The following is a 15,537-nucleotide window of genomic DNA, read 5'->3' on the forward strand; positions in this document are numbered from 1 at the left end:
TGGCAGGGATTGGGGGAATTCTGCCCTTCCAGATGCTGTTGCTGATTGATTGTATTCTTCATCACTCTTTATTTACTTACTGACTTACTTACTTTTTATTTAATTATTTACTGGGTTTGTACTGCACACCTTTTTCTCCAAGGAGTTCAATGTGGCTGTATGGTTCTCTCACTCATTTAACCCCCACAATAACCCTGTGAGGCTGTGAGGAAGAGACTGGCCCAAGGTCGCCAAGTGGAGATTGGAACCCTGGTCTCCCAGGTCCTAATCTGACACACTTTCTGTAATTAATAATTTTTATTTTTTATTAGTTTTCATCTAAACTGACACGCTTAACTTCCATATCACATGAACGGTCAGAAAAGAAATTTCGCAAAGTGACTTAATAAAAAGCATATAAAACCAGCTGAAAGGCAAACTGCAAACTATGTCTGATACACTTAACCACCAAACTCCTAGGTAAATAAAAAATTGTCTTAGCCTTGCACCTAAAAACTGACAGCGGTGAGGCCTTGGGAGAAGATTCCACAGATGGGTAACTAGACTCCAAATCCCATCAGCCTCAGCCAGCACAGGCAATGGCCAGGATGATGGGAGCTGGAGTCCAGCAACATTTGGAGGGCCACAGGTTCCCCACCTTTGCCTTAGCTAATCAGATCTATCAACCCATCACTTAGAAGGCAGTTTCCACTTTGAAGTTTGATGCCTCAACCCTTACTGAAAAGCCTTATACCAGCTTTAGAAACAGAGGCACATTGTGACTATGGCAACTTTTTGGTAGGGTCTAGCACACAACTGGCATGAAGGGGAACTGGTATTACTGGGGAAAGATGTGCCCGTAGATTCCCAATCTTGAAAATGTTCCACTCCCAATCAAGATCTAAGGAAAAACATTTGTAGCCTACAAAGTACAGTGGTACCTCGGGTTAAGAACTTAATTCGTTCTGGAGGTCCGTTCTTAACCTGAAACTGTTCTTAACCTGAGGTACGACTTTAGCTAATGGGGCCTCCTGCTGCTGCCGTGCCATGCAATTTCTGTTCTCATCCTGAAGCAAAGTTCTTAACCCGAGGTACTATTTCTGGGTTAGCAGAGTCTGTAACCTGAAGCACCTGTAACCCAAGGTACCACTGTATAGAATTTGACAGCAAAGTTGTCTCTGATACTAAACTCTCAAAGTCAAAGACCTGCGAAAACACCACCAAAATATCTTTGTTCATGACAAATTTTAGAAATAATGGCCACAAGTAGTTGCTGTGATATCTCCCACCCCCGCTACCTAACTTTTGTGTTGTGCCACTCACACTTACACCACTGTCTCATAGGTTTCTCAAGTTTATTGGCCCGCATTAGTATTTCACTGATAATTTGCATCCAAGCAGACTTTACACTGGGTGTTAATGCATCAAGTAAAAGCTTGTAAGAGTAGGCCTTTTATTTTGCTATATTTAAATCTCTTGATTTACTGCACTATATGCTTGGCAAGGATGAACAGCAACAGAGGCTATTAGTTAGCAACTTCCAGTTCTCTGCAGGGGATGTCTTGCCCTGCAAGTGTGACTTCACTGCTCTGCAGTCAAGCTCAGGTGATAGAGTTTCCTTGCTACTTTTTCCAATCGGTCTCTATACTCAATTTCCTTATAGTTATTTGCATTGATGCCTTTGAAGCCGTGCATTGCCCCCCACCAGCATGCAGCCATGACCGCAGTGGAGTCACTGTCCCCACCATGGAAGAAACCCCTGTGAGCCAACTCAATCCAGTTCTCAGCACCAAGGATGGCGTCATAAGCAATCATGGGAGCATCATGCCCACTTGAACCTCCCCAGCCAGAGTAGCTCAAGGACGTGTAGAATTCATCTCTCTCTTTCACACCATACACTTCGGGGAAGGCTGGAGGAGATTTCCCATCTGAAATGCCTCTAGTTTCCAGGTACTTCTTCCATTGCTTTTCAAAGTAGTTCCTAAGAAGCAGAAACCCATGGGAAGGTATGTAAATATCTAGGATTTCATATTAAGACTGTATTTGTATATGCCTTGTATGAATATAAAAGTAAACCCAGTATAAATTTAGAAAGTCTTAATATCCAGCACATTTTGAGACATCTGCAGATCAGGAAATGTACTCTGTTGTAGTACATATGTACTTCAGGGTCAATGTTTCAATATTATACAGCAGGGTTTCAAAAACTTGGATCTCCAGCTATTTTGGACTACAGTTGCCATCATCCCCGACCACTGGTCCTGCTAGCTAGGGATAAGGGGAATTGTAGTTTGAAAACAGCTGGAAACCCAGGTTTGAAGAATCCTGTTCCAGGGTAATAAGCAGCATCCATTTCCTCCCCCTCTATCTTGGTCACCAGCACAAGGAACATTACTATTATTTTTTGTTTTTATATACCATCCTATACCCGGAGATCTCAGGGCGGTTCACAGAATAAAATCAAAATATAAAACCACAAAATACATAATCAAAATAAAAACAAACCAATAGCTACCCCCCAAAAAAATTTTTTTAAGGGCATAGGATGCAAATTAGATCAACCAAAGGCCTGGTTAAAAAGGAACATTTTCACCTGGCGCCTAAAATATATAATGAAGGCGCCAGGAGAACTTCCCTGGGGAGAGCTTCTTGTGTTGCCACCCTCCGGACTTTTTGAGGAGGGTACTTTCTCAACATCTTATCGGTAACTATTTCAATCTATCAGATGGCTTTTAGAACCTTCCGACTTCCAAAATGTGTATTACTTACCAGCGCTGCAAGTTCTTCTCCACAAAGGAACCTGCCTTCTGGATATGGGCTTTTGCCATTGGTAGCACCTCCATGAGCCCTTTCCCCCACTCCTGGAGTGGCTTGCGATTTATGGCGTAAGAAGTGAAGAGAGCAGAAGCCAGGGATCCAAGGTAGCCAGTAGGGTTGTGGTGAGTCATCCGACCGCTCTCTATGCTTACTGCGATCAAGTTTTCCAGCTCTTCTGGGTGACGAAACCTCAGTCCAATGCACATTGACCGCATGGCTGCACCACACCCTCCTCCTGTTTCAGAGAAGTCCGGTATCCAGCTATCCGGCTTGTCTGGATCCAATCTCAAGGCGTATGCCATGCAGGTACCACCTAAGAAGGGTGGGAAAGATGGGAAACTTGTACATCTGCCCTGATTGTTTATTTGCATCTCAGGCTGACCCGAAGTTAAGCATCCTCAACCTGTATGCTCTACGCACAAGCACCAGGTAACAACTTTCCTCTAATGCTTTTGATCAATAAGCACTGATTTCCTGAGGTTTTAATAGGACTATCATGAATAACAAGATTTAATAACACTATAACAACTATATGCATTAATGATGCTTTTTATCATTATTTCTTATTAATAATATTTATTACTAGTAATCTCTCATAAGGTTCCAGAGTGAGTTCTAAATGTGAACCCCAGCCAGTAATCTGGTTGCTGCTTTTTTTGGACCAGTCGAAGTATCTGAATCGCTCGAGGGCAGCACCAGCTCTGCAACAATCCAATCTGAAAGTTACCAGAGCAGGGAGTCACCCTCCCTATGACACAGCCAATACTGCACCCTCCAGATCTTGGGTTTGGCAGAAGGTGGTCCTTCCGTTTTGAGCTGAGCAGGAGCAGGGGATGTTTTTTTCTTCCATAAATCTCTAGAGATCCCAATCAATGATGAATATTGGGGGGGGGGGTGGAAGGTTCCATCAAGGACCTCTGCCAAATTGCTATCAAGCAAAAAATAATGCCCCCTTTCTCCCCAGCCCATCTACAAGCAAGCAAGCGCACTGTGGAAGTGGAAGAGAGGTGACAAGTGTACCCTTACTCCATACTAGGAGGGAATTGCATGGTGACAGCATGTTATAACTAGGAAACTACCACAGCTCAGACATGTGAAACTGGCTGGGGTGTCTCCCAAGATCAGCTTATGTTCACAGAACAGACTCTTAAATCAACCCTTCTGATCGGACAGGACTCTTCTTAGCATTCTTGAATTGCATCACCCAAGAGTTCATAGATACCAGATGCTCATCTTTAAAGGGGCCACAGCAAAGTTGGATTTTCTTTTTATGTACAGTGGTACCTTGGGTTAAGTACTTAATTCGTTCTGGAGGTCCGTTCTTAACCCAAAACTGTTCTTAACCTGAAGCACCACTTTAGCTAATGGGGCCTCCCGCTGCTGCCGCACCGCCGGAGCACGATTTCTGTTCTCATCCTGAAGCAAAGTTCTTAACCCAAGGTAATATTTCTGGGTTAGCGGAGTCTGTAACGTGAAGCGTATGTAACCTGAAGCGTATGTAACCCGAGGTACAACTGTATTGGCCTGCAGTTATTTAGGATATTCAAGACGTACCATTAGGAAATTAGCATCGTATCTAAACACACACAAGCTCTAAATGAAGGGGACTACATTCTTCCCAGCTATCTATAGACAATCTTTTCATCTGCTGTACAATCTTAAAAGCATTTCCTATGCTCCATTTGCATACCATGGTTCATGGGGAAAACAGGTCCTTATATGTGTACCCAGAAATTAAGTCTTACAATAACCCACGGATGAGGCTTGTTATTTAGTCGTTTAGTCGTGTCCGACTCTTTGTGACCCCATGGACCAGAGCACCCCAGGCACTCCTGTCTTCCACTGCCTCCCGCAGTTTGGTCAGACTCATGTTTGTAGCTTCGAGAACACTGTCCAACCATCTCATCCTCTGTCTCCCCTTCTCCTTGTGCCTTCCATCTTTCCCAACATCAGGGTCTTTTCCAGGGAGTCTTCTCTTCTCATGAGGTGGCTAAAGTATTGGAGCCTCAGCTTCACGATCTGTCCTTCCAGTGAGCACTCAGGGCTGATTTCCTTCAGAATGGAGAGGTTTGATCTTCTTGCAGTCCATGGGACTCTCAAGAGTCTCCTCCAACACCATAATTCAAAAGCATCAATTCTTCGGCAATCAGCCTTCTTTATGGATGAGGCTTATTGTCATGTAAATATACATAGGATTGCAGCCTATGTCAGCTTGCTGACTTTTTCCTATGTACATAAACATGTAAAGCTGTTGTCATGCTGCAGTTGCAGCACAACAACAGGTAGACAAGCAAGCAAGCAGTGTGGAGGGCAGGCAGCCCAGGCAAGCTGTTTTAAGGGGCAGAGGCGCTTCAGAAAGTAGTTTGGCCAATTGTTCTCTAAAGCGCCTAAAAGGTAAAGGCACCCCTGACCATTAGGTCCAGTCGTGACCGACTCTGGGTTTATTTGCTGAAAGAGCCGGCGTTTGTCCACAGACAGCTTCCGGGTCATGTGGCCAGCATGACTAAGCCGCTTCTGGCGAAGCAGAGCAGCACACGGAAACGCTGTTTACCTTCCCGCCGGAGCGCTACCTATTTATCTACTTGCACTTCGACATGCTTTCGAACTGTTAGGCTGGCAGGAGCTGGGACCGAACAACGGGAGCTCACCCCGTCGTGGGGATTCAAACCGCCGACCTTCTGATCAGCAAGTCCTAGGCTCTGTGGTTTAACCACCCGCGTCCCCAAAGCGCTTATCCCTCTCTTTTAAAAGGGGTTGGGGAGGGAGTGGTGGTTTGGGTGAGCTGTGAAGGGATAGGTGAGGGCAAAAGGGAGGAGTGGGTGGGCAGGAGGAAGGCAGATAGGTTGGGTTGGCAAGTGGGGAAACAGACCCTAGTAATATAACTATTATTCAAGTTCTGATCATCAGCTGTGACTGCTTGTACAACTATGCTCTTATTGTCCCCATATGGTTGCTCCACCAACCTTCAGTTGACACAGTTTATTGCCCGTGTCCAGGAGAGAGGCCGTAGCTCAGTGGCAGAGCACATACCGTATTTGCCTGCAGAAGAGCCCAGGTCCAATCCCTTCCATCTCCAGGTAGGGCTGGGAACAACACCAATCCCTGGAGAACTGTCAGTCAGTGGAAATGGTGGATAGCCCTGCAGCTGTTGTCAGACAACATGTGTCCATGCTGACTGCAGCTGATGGGAGCAGCTAGAAAGCACCACTTTGGCTATTCCTGTTGTAGGCAGTACTAAGCAACATGGACCAATGGTCTTGACAGGCAGCCTTCTACATTGCAATTTTAGGTGCTTGCCAAAGGGATTTCAGGGTATCAGGAGTGCTATCACACAGCCCCCCTGTCCCATAAGATCTTTGTGGATTGTGCTAGCCTAGAGATTGGAGGATGCACAAGTTCCCGCGCAGGTAGCAAGGTCTGAGTGACTGGCTGTTCTCAGCCTGGTACACAAACCTGAACCCATTGCTTCCTTTCTGGGGGAGGACATGTGCTGCTTCTGCAGCACTAAGCTGTGCCACCAGCAGGGCAAAGAAACTGATGTCTGGATTTTAGTTCCAAAATATGCAAATGCAGTATGCATGCATGCATACAAACATGGTACACTGATGCTGCTATATAAGCAACATCACAGCTTCCACTTTCTGGAAGTCTAAATATTTAAGGAAAGTGCTATATAAATGTCAAGTCATCAACATGATTCCACACATCAGCTCGATAATGAAAGTACAGCTGAGTAATAACAGGAGTCTAGTAGTTTCGTCACCATATTCATGCTAAGACCAAGTGAATTAATTACAGCACCAAAATTAGAACAGGGGATTTCCCAACTTATAGCCTGTGCCTGGCCTAATACTCTATGTTGCCTCAAATGTTCTCTTTGGTGACACTTTCACTCAAAACTATTTTGTTTCTCTCATTCCCCCATTCAAATGCATTTTCTCACTGTATATATTTAAGGGGTCATATGATGTATTTTCTATCCTTTGTGTGTGTGTGCTCCTTGTTGCACCATGAAATTTCCAAGACAATAGTAATGTGGCTTAACAAGGGCAGTGTCACAGTTAAGCTTGCAGATAACATTGTGGGGCGTGTGGGTGTCCATGTCCAGAACTGCCTTGTTGCACTGAAGCGCAAGTACATAAAACTTACTTTGTTGTTTTTTAAAAGTTCATTGGCGCAGTCCATGGTTCATTGGGCCTTCCAGTCAAATCAAGCTGTGGTGAGGTTGGCAAAGCAGCAGTGTCTTCCTGCTGAGAAAGCCTTTCCCAGGGACAGTGCAGGTAGGGGGATTCCCCCCAAAAAAGCCTTTTCAGGGGTGGGGCAGTGGGGAATCCCCTGAATTTCATCAGTCTCTAACAGGTTTGCAAATCATCTGACAGTTTCACAATCCTCTTTCCCAGCTCAGTGTAGCAGGAAGCTCCACCCCTCTCAGTTTGGGGCTACAATGATTACACCAGTGAACATTTTCCTGAAGTTATCTGCTATGGTACTTTTGCTTCGGTGCAATCAGGAAGTTTTCAGGGGAAGAACTGCAGTTCAGTTGAGGAGCATATGCTTTGCATGCTGGGAAATACCTATCTGGAACCATGGAGAGCCATCACCAGCTAGTCAAGTAGGTAAGACTAAGCTAGATGGCAGCTTCCCAAGTGCAGGTAGGCAATAAATAAATAAATTTAAAAGCCTACCACAAGCTAGCAATGTAATAGCAGAAGAGACCTGGAACGGAAGAAACGCAAGCCCAGAGGCCCAGAAGTGCTCTGAAACTCAGAAAAAACACCCCAAATCAGACATTAAAAGAAAGCATAATGGGAAATGCTGGAATGCAACATTTCAGCAGGAACATCACCAGGATTTTCCATGAAGTGAAGGAGTGGAAGTAGTCAGAAAACAGCTAGTGCAGAAGCAACCTAGCTGGACTCAGGAAAAGTCCATTGCTTCTAAGAGAGACTATCACCCAAATGCAGTCAAAAGGCAAACTCTGAATTGTGTTTCAGGTTCCTGTGATGGGTTCATATCATTCTCGTGCATCATAATATTCCTTTTGCAGAGCATATGGTACAACTTTGCATAGATAGATTCAGCCATCTTATTTTTTTATGAACAGATGTCCTATGCAAATCCCATTTTGAGCTGCTTATCATCTCTGGCACACTTGGCTCTTATGTTGTTGAAAAGCTCAGAATCCACAGACTGGAGTGCATACAATCAATACTTCCCAAATTCCCCATTCCAGCCACTGAAAATGTAACACAGCCACACACATAATCATCATCACAGGAGGGGAAAGTAACTGAAGAGAGATGGAAGAAAAAGGAAGCATACCTCTTCCTTAAAGCAGTTTCTCAATCTTGGGATGAAAAAAGCAAACAAATAAATGCCAACCTGCCATGCAACCCTACTCTTGTTTCCTAGCTCTCTGGCAGGAGCTAAATACTTTGAAATGAAAGGCCCAGATGACCCCATGCTTCTTTCTGAAGATATATAGGCCTTTTGCCAACAACGGACAATATGTAGCAGCCAGCATGTTTACTGAATTAGGAGATATCCATTTCACAGAATGGGAGTGAACTAAAATATACTAGATTCTAAACAGAGTATATTTAGTGGGAAGGCTGGGTGTTAACTCTAAGTCAGGGCTGGAGGAATCTGTAACCTTAAAGATATTCTTGAACTACAATTCCCATCATCCCTGACAACTGGTCATACTGATAACGGCTGATAGAAGCTGCAGTCCAACATCTGGAGGATAACACACTCAATGTTTGTATTCTAAGTGGAAGAGCAAAGTGTCCTCCTGAAGATGGAAAGCTGAAGCAGTGGGAAAGTTGCTCATTGCACCGAGGTCTATTCCTATTGATATCAAAGTATGAGATGAGGTGAGCCAGAAATTGAGAGATTTGGCTACAGCCATGGGAATCACAGGTTCAAACCTCAGCACAGATTTGATGCTCATGTGGAAATAATAATAATAATAATAATAATAATAATAATAATAATAATAATAATAATAATAATATTTTTTTATTTATACCCCACTCATCTGGCTGAGTTTCCCCAGCCACTCTGGGCAGCTTCCAACAAAATATTAAAATACAGCTATAAAATACAAAATATTAAAATTCCATCATATCTCCACCTAGCCTACCCTGCACAGTGATGGTAGGGTATCACAGCCATTATTCTGGGCTACATGTCTCCCGTTTCATATCCCCCATGCTGCCCTTTATAATGCAAGGGTGGGAGGCTTGCAGCCCTCTAGATTTCATACCAGCATGGCCAGTGGTCAGAGATGCTAACATCCTCTGGCAGGCCTGAAGGTTCCCACTCCCTGCTTTTATGAGATCTGACTAGAAAACACAGCAGAGCATTAAATTAATGAGAGCCGTAAAAGGTGACTGCAGCCACTGGACAGAGTTGTGAAAGGAACCCTTTCTAATAGTACAGTGGTACCTCGGGTTACATATGCTTCAGGTTGCAGACTCCGCTAACCCAGAAATAGTACCTCGGGTTAAGAACTTTGCTTCAGGATGAGAACAGAAATCGTGCTCTAGTGGCGCGGCAGCAGCAGGAGGCCCCATTAGCTAAAGTGGTGCTTCAGGTTAAGAAGAGTTGAGGTTAAGAACAGACCTCCGGAACGAATTAAGTACTTAACCCGAGGTACCACTGTACTGCAGGACTCTAAGGCCTTTGGGAAACATCATGTTCCAATCTGAACACATAGAACATGCATGATCCAGAAACTGCTGCCTTCTATTTTCATATGTTTAAAAGTTTAGGAAAAAATACCTGGAGCTCGTCCATCCATGTCATCCATGCAATCTCTGTAGTTTGCTGCAATGAGTTTATACAAGTGGGTTAAGTCTGGGTTTTCCCCAGCTGCTGCCAAGGCTTCAGCAGTAGCCAAGTGCATGACGGTGTCGTCGCTGACCTTCCAGCCTGCCACGTTGAGCTTGTTCAGGCCGCCCATTTTGGCCAACTCGCTGTGAATCTTCTCACCGCTGCGCTGGAACTCCCATTTATTATTGTAATAGCCCAAGGCGTCTCCAACAGCACTCAGCACCATGGCAGCCTCATAGTTCTCTTGCAGGCCCGAACACATGTTCTGTCCTCATGCAAAACAATAGTTTGCAATCAATAAAGCCTCTGATGAAAAACAGGTTAAAACTGCAACGTGGTCAAAATGTCTAAGAAAATCAACCTACAGTACACAAAGAGCAGGGATCCTGTTAAATATATTTGGTCCCTGCCTGTCTCTATAAATTCAATCTCGTTCTTGCTTGTGAGTGCTTGATATACATCCTTCAAAATCCTAGAAAGATCAAGCCTCAATCCTGCTCTCCCTACATATGTTTGATCCTATGAACAGTGCTCATGCACTGTCTGCATGATCAAACACCTGTACACACACTGCAGATGTGCAAGCGAATGCGCATACATCCAAGGGCAGGACTTACCATTGCGGTCCTGCTCCAGCTTAGGCCTGCTCCCATTATGTGTATACTTCCGGGTTTCGCCACACGCGCAGAAGCACTCTCTCGCGCTTCGCGCCTGCGCAGAAGCACTGCTCTAGCTGCAGACTTTTCGGTATGCGAACGTTTTGATCATGTGAACAGTGCTGTAGGTGTAACCTGTCACCTAAGTCTGCCTGCAGGACATATACATTAAAAAGGTAACTTCTGAAAACAATTGGTATATATGCGTGCACACACTAGCTTTTAAATAGTATTTTAAATAAATCAATAAGCTTTCAAATGACCCAAGAAGTCACTCCCACAGATAAAGGAGAAGGGACTTTCTGATTCATATTGGAGTCGTTTTTGAGACTTCCTTTTGGGGGGGTTGTCACTTTATATTTTCTCTCAAGACTCCACTAATGAAGAAGGCCTGCCTACTTTATTTTGAAGCAACTTCCTGGTTCATTTTGAAGCTAGTTTCTTTTGATTTCCTGGTAGAAAAGCGAGTTGCTCAGGTAAAATAACGGAGAAATCCAGGATTGTACTGCAGCAATGACTGGGCAAAAGTCACCCAAAATTAAAAGGTAGCAGCAATGATAGAAGTGCATGTGCTTTCTAATATGGGTTTAAAGGTAAAGGTAAAGGGCCATTAGGTCCAGTCGTGGCCGACTCTGGGGTTGCAGCGCTCATCTCGCTTTATTGGCCGAGGGAGCTGGCGTACAGCTTCCGGGTCATGTGGCCAGCATGACTAAGCCGCTTCTGGCGAACCAGAGCAGCACATGGAAACACTGTTTACCTTCCCGCCAGAGTGGTACCTATTTATCCACTTGCACTTTGACGTGCTTTCAAACTGCTAGGTTGGCAGAAGCAGGGACCGAGCAGCGGGAGCTCACCCTGTCGCGGGGATTCGAACCGCCGACCTTCTGATCGGCAAGTCCTAGGCTCTGTGGTTTAACCCACAGTGCCACCCGCGTCCCTAATAAGGGTTTAGTTTTATGCATCTTTTTTTTTAACCTGGCTGCATAAGCATTAAAAAATTCCCTGATAATGCAAATATAAATCCAGTGGAACCTCGGCTTACGTTATCCTCGGGTAACGTAAACTTCAGGTTGCAAAAGCAGATAACCTGGAAGTGTTTCGCAGCTCATGCATGCGCAGAAACGCTCTACACAGAACAGACACCTCTGGCTGCAAAATCCTCAGGATATGGCTGGACCTCCGGAACAGATCCCGTTCACAACCGGAGGTACGTTGTTCTACTAATGTTGTTCTGAGGAAGGGCACAGAACATTTGACAACCCTGCAGGGTAATCAAAGGTTGTTACCTAATCTCTTGCTGTTGGGTTGTTATTGTTTAATGAAAATGCAGTTGTGGGACAGTTAGATTGGTTTTAGCAGCAACATGGAGAGGAAGGGAGAGTGATTCATTGCTTTCCCACTCATGGAGAAAAAAATAGGGGGATTTCTGGCGGTGAGTTGCTGCTGGTGGTACAATCACTAAAATCAACATAATCTTGTTAAAGGCTCACATTCCTTTTCTCCTAAAGGAAAGGGGAAAGGGCAGAATATCTACATCACTGTAGATATTGTGAGGTATGAATAATAAATACCTGCAATAAATGTTCTAAGCATGCTTCTGAACAATTCCATATTGGATTTTCCTAAACACAGTCACCTGCCTTTTGGTTACAGTAGATCATAAGTCTCTTTTGACACAGACCACCCCTCACTGCCATCTAAAATACCACACCCACTCTTGCACTGACTCTGGCAGCATTGCCACCAATTAAAGGTTTGTCTATCTAGTTTATATATCTCATGAAACTTGCATTCCTTGACCATCTTAGGGTTGGCATTGCAGTGCTGCGGGGCTCTTGCGCTTTTAACAGCAGTCAAAGGTTCAACAGGTTAAATAAACCTTTGCCAGTAGGGAAATGCAATTATGGGGAAAGTGTCACCTGTCGACATCCTGTGCCTCAGACATCGTACAGTGTTATTTGCATGTAGCCCTCGATATATTGGAGGTGTGGAGGGAAACTCCGCTCGGCCCACAAGCGGTTACCAACATGCATGTGATATAATGCTCCCATTTTTTGTTTTGTTGTTGTTGTTGTTTGCAAGAGGGCCCAATTCACACAGTATGTGTGGGGCTGCTTCTTGGGAGAAAGGTACCTAAGCTTGAAAAGCCTGGCTGCCATCCTAGGCGAGCTGCCTTGCTCTAGCTGGCCCTGTTACGTTTCCTTGTCTTATTCTGGCGGCTGTGGTGGTTAAATCCGGCTGCTCTGGGTAGAAATGAATAGCATTCCGCGACCATTTCCTGCCCTCTTCCGAGCAGGCAGCAGCTGCGCTTCCTCACGCCCCATCGATTCCCAGCAGAAGGGAGTACACCGCCCCTGAAAGATGACTCGCCCCTCCACCCCCAGCGCCCTGGGCTCGCCGCTTGACCCCTTCCTCATAATGCCCGGGTTTTAAAAAGGAGGAAAAAATCATGAGTTTCCCTTCCCACTCTAGGCAAACTCCAGCACCAGAGGCTGCTTCTGTTCGCACCTCCGAGTGCTTTCGGCTTCTCGAGGACTTGGCTTTCAGGAGGTAAGTTGGGTGGATGGAAAAAAGCGGGGAAGGGACTTCCTTCTGAGCTAAGGCAGCCGCCTCAGCCCGCGCCACCCATCCTTAGCGACGGTTGCCAATGCAATGCAAGCTTCGGAGTTAAGTCAACCCCCCTCAAAGAAGCGGGACCCGCCGAGGCGCAAAGTGGAAACTTCCCGGGTTTGGGAGATGCGCGCTTGGTTTGCCGTGACTCAGGCTGCACGGGCGTAGCTGCTGCCCGCCCCACGATCAAGTCAATAAATAAAAACTGAAAATAGAAATTGTAGAAAGATTTTGACAGATTTTTTTCTGAGTACTTGGGGTCAATAGAAAGCAATTTTAAACAACCGTCCTTCCGAATCTGCTAGACAGAGCCAGGCAGAGGGCGATGACAAGTCGGTGTCCATCGCCCCCCCCCCCAATAAATCCATGGCTGCGATCCTAAACACACAGCACAATCTGGCCTCTGCTCAGAAGCAAGACCTGTTTCAGTTCAACGCCCCCCTCCACCCCCACTCTCAGGTGGGCGCGTTTGGGATTGCAGCCCGTTACTCGGCGGCTCCACGCTGCGGTGTGGAACTGGGGGGGGGGGTATGCACTCGGTTTTCCTTACTCCGAGGCTACTACAACTCTGTGCCCTTGCAGCGGGCCCTGCTTGAGAGCAAGCGATCCCTGGGGGTGGGGGGTTGCCGGGTTAAACCGGCCGTCTGATGCCTGGCCTGGATTGGGAGGGAAGAGCTTCTGCGCTTCGCGGGCCTTACTTCCGAGAAAGAACAGACTCGGGCGCTGCATGCTGCCGCCATCACCAAGCGGCAGAAGCACAAGCCCAGGCGGGCGCCGCCTGAGTTGGGTCGGCTTTGCAAGCTCCCAAACATGGATTTGTTCGCCGCGCGAAAGATACTTGCAGTTGAGTTTTACCGGCGATGCAGGCAGAAGCCCGGGCAGGAAAGCCCCTTAAAGGAAAGTGAAAGGGGAGGAGAGGAGAGGCTGGACTTGCGCCCAAGCCGCGCAGAAACAGCCGCCGCCGCAGCCAATCTCCGAGCGCCGGTCGTCCTCCTGACTAAGTACTGTAGCTGGCCTGCGCTGCTTCGTCAGCGGCTAGCGAACTGGAGAGGAGCTACTTTGGGAGAGAGAGCGGGCGAAGAGGAGGGCCCATCCTAATCATGTGATCGCTTCTTCGGGGCTGGATTGCAAGCAGCGGGCGGGGGGGGGATGCCTCTAATCTGTCGGTCAACAAACACGCGACTACACGCAGTGTGGAAGCGAATTTAAGAGTGGAAATATGAGGAGGGAAGCGTCCCTCTTCGAGGCTGCACGATTTAAAACGCAGGGGTCTCTCTTACGCACGCACGCGCGCGCACACACACACACGCACACAACTGTAAATTAGAATTAACACTCAATACTTATTTATTAAATGTATATGTCGCCCGTCACCCGAGGATCACAGCGCGAATGACAGTATAAAAACACAAAATAGGTACATCACATAATAACAAACAGAAACGGTGACTTCCCTTCCACTCCCGCCCCGTAGAATCTGATGGGATAGATTCATAGCTGTCAACTTACAGTTTTGAAAATAAGGGACCAGCAGCGTCGAAAATAAGGGATCAGCTGCCAAAATAAGGGATTTTGCTTAGTTTATACAGAAATCCGGCGCTCACGGAGCCATGCTGCTTTTGCTGCGACTGACCGTGTTTTGCAGGGGGTTGGACTAGATCATCCTAAGGGTCTACAACTCTGACCAAAGAAGAGGGGCAGACAAAACTGATGAAGGACGTCGAGATGGCAAACCTTACAGGCAGAATTAGAAACCAGGAAGAGGACCTCTTTAATAAAGAAGGGGGAAAGTTAATAATTTATTTGAAAAGCTATTGTAAAGAGTTACATTGGTAGGATTGACAGAAAACTTGTAGTAAAAATTAGAACTATGGATGGACAAATTATTTATAAAAATAGAGTTATGAAAGGGATGCAGAGGGGGAAATCACTACATTAAGATGCTGCACTGGTTGGAGGGTATGCTAAGCAGCACATCGGGGCTGCCGTCATCCTGGCGCGAGGAGTTCCATTGGCCTTTCCCTGCCCGAGAGAGAGGGAGGGAGGGAGAGAGACTCTCACCCATGCCGCCCTCGAGCCCGGCATGAGGCAGTTGCGGTGCGGTGGTGGCCGCTGAAGTGCCACCCTTCTGCGTCCCTCCCCATCCCCTCCTCTTCCTCCTCCCTCAGGCCGCCTCCTCAGCTGCCACTGCTGCTGCCGCCTCCGGCTTCCCCTGGCAGCGCAACGGAAGTCTCGCAAGAGAGGGGCTGCCTGCCCGCCCGCCCGCCGCCACCCGTCTCCTCACGACGCACCCCTGAGGGGGAAAAGGGAGAGACAGAAACGTGGCAGCTCGTGCTCTCTCTCTCGATGCGGAGGACCCCGAGCCACTGCTTTCCTCCTGAGCCGGGCGAGCATGAAACCCAGGAAATTTAAGGGACATCATCAATAAGGGACAGCAGCAGGACACGACGCTGGGATAAGGGAGTTTCCCACCAAATAAGGGACGGTTGACAGCTATGGATAGATTGTAGTCAACAAAAACTTCTGCCTCGGCTCAGCAGACCATGTTAAACTTTAAAGTGCCAGGACACGTGTGGTGGTTGCTTTTTGTGTAGTGAAGTCATAGGGCTACCCCACTGAAAACTGAATTCGGTGGGGC

At 46.6% G+C, this 15,537-nt stretch overlaps 1 protein-coding gene across 4 annotated transcripts; it reads right to left on the reverse strand.

The window, feature by feature from the left end:
- Positions 1-1,320: 1,320 nt before the first annotated feature.
- On the reverse strand, positions 1,321-13,951 carry ADPRH (ADP-ribosylarginine hydrolase). Of its 4 annotated transcripts, none has more exons than XM_082220776.1 (4): positions 13,755-13,951; positions 9,583-9,898; positions 2,749-3,109; positions 1,321-1,960 (listed from the first exon to the last, which is right to left on the reverse strand). In XM_082220776.1, exons 2-4 carry the CDS (start codon positions 9,893-9,895, stop codon positions 1,561-1,563), a joined length of 1,074 nt encoding a protein of 357 aa, XP_082076902.1. In that variant the 5' UTR covers positions 9,896-9,898; positions 13,755-13,951; the 3' UTR covers positions 1,321-1,560. The 4 variants fall into 4 exon arrangements, with proteins under 4 accessions (XP_082076902.1, XP_082076899.1, XP_082076901.1 ...); XM_082220773.1 differs by lacking the exon at positions 13,755-13,951 and adding an exon at positions 13,598-13,737; XM_082220775.1 differs by lacking the exon at positions 13,755-13,951 and adding an exon at positions 13,598-13,712 and having other exon boundaries at positions 9,583-9,903.
- Positions 13,952-15,537: the final 1,586 nt, after the last annotated feature.

The sequence above is a fragment of the Podarcis vaucheri genome (genome assembly GCF_965113315.1).
Source record: "Podarcis vaucheri genome assembly, chromosome: 4".
Lineage (NCBI taxonomy): Eukaryota > Metazoa > Chordata > Lepidosauria > Squamata > Lacertidae > Podarcis > Podarcis vaucheri.

Coding starts and splice junctions, on each gene's coding strand:
- ADPRH (XM_082220773.1), bottom strand. CDS start 13,711: ATGTTTGGGAGCTTGCAAAGCCGACCCAACTCAGGCGGCGCCCGCCTG. Junction 9,899..13,597: donor GAGTCTGTTCTTTCTCGGAA/GTAAGGCCCGCG, acceptor GCATGAGGACAG/AACATGTGTTCGGGCCTGCA. Junction 1,961..2,748: donor GAGAAGAACTTGCAGCGCTG/GTAAGTAATACA, acceptor TCTGCTTCTTAG/GAACTACTTTGAAAAGCAAT.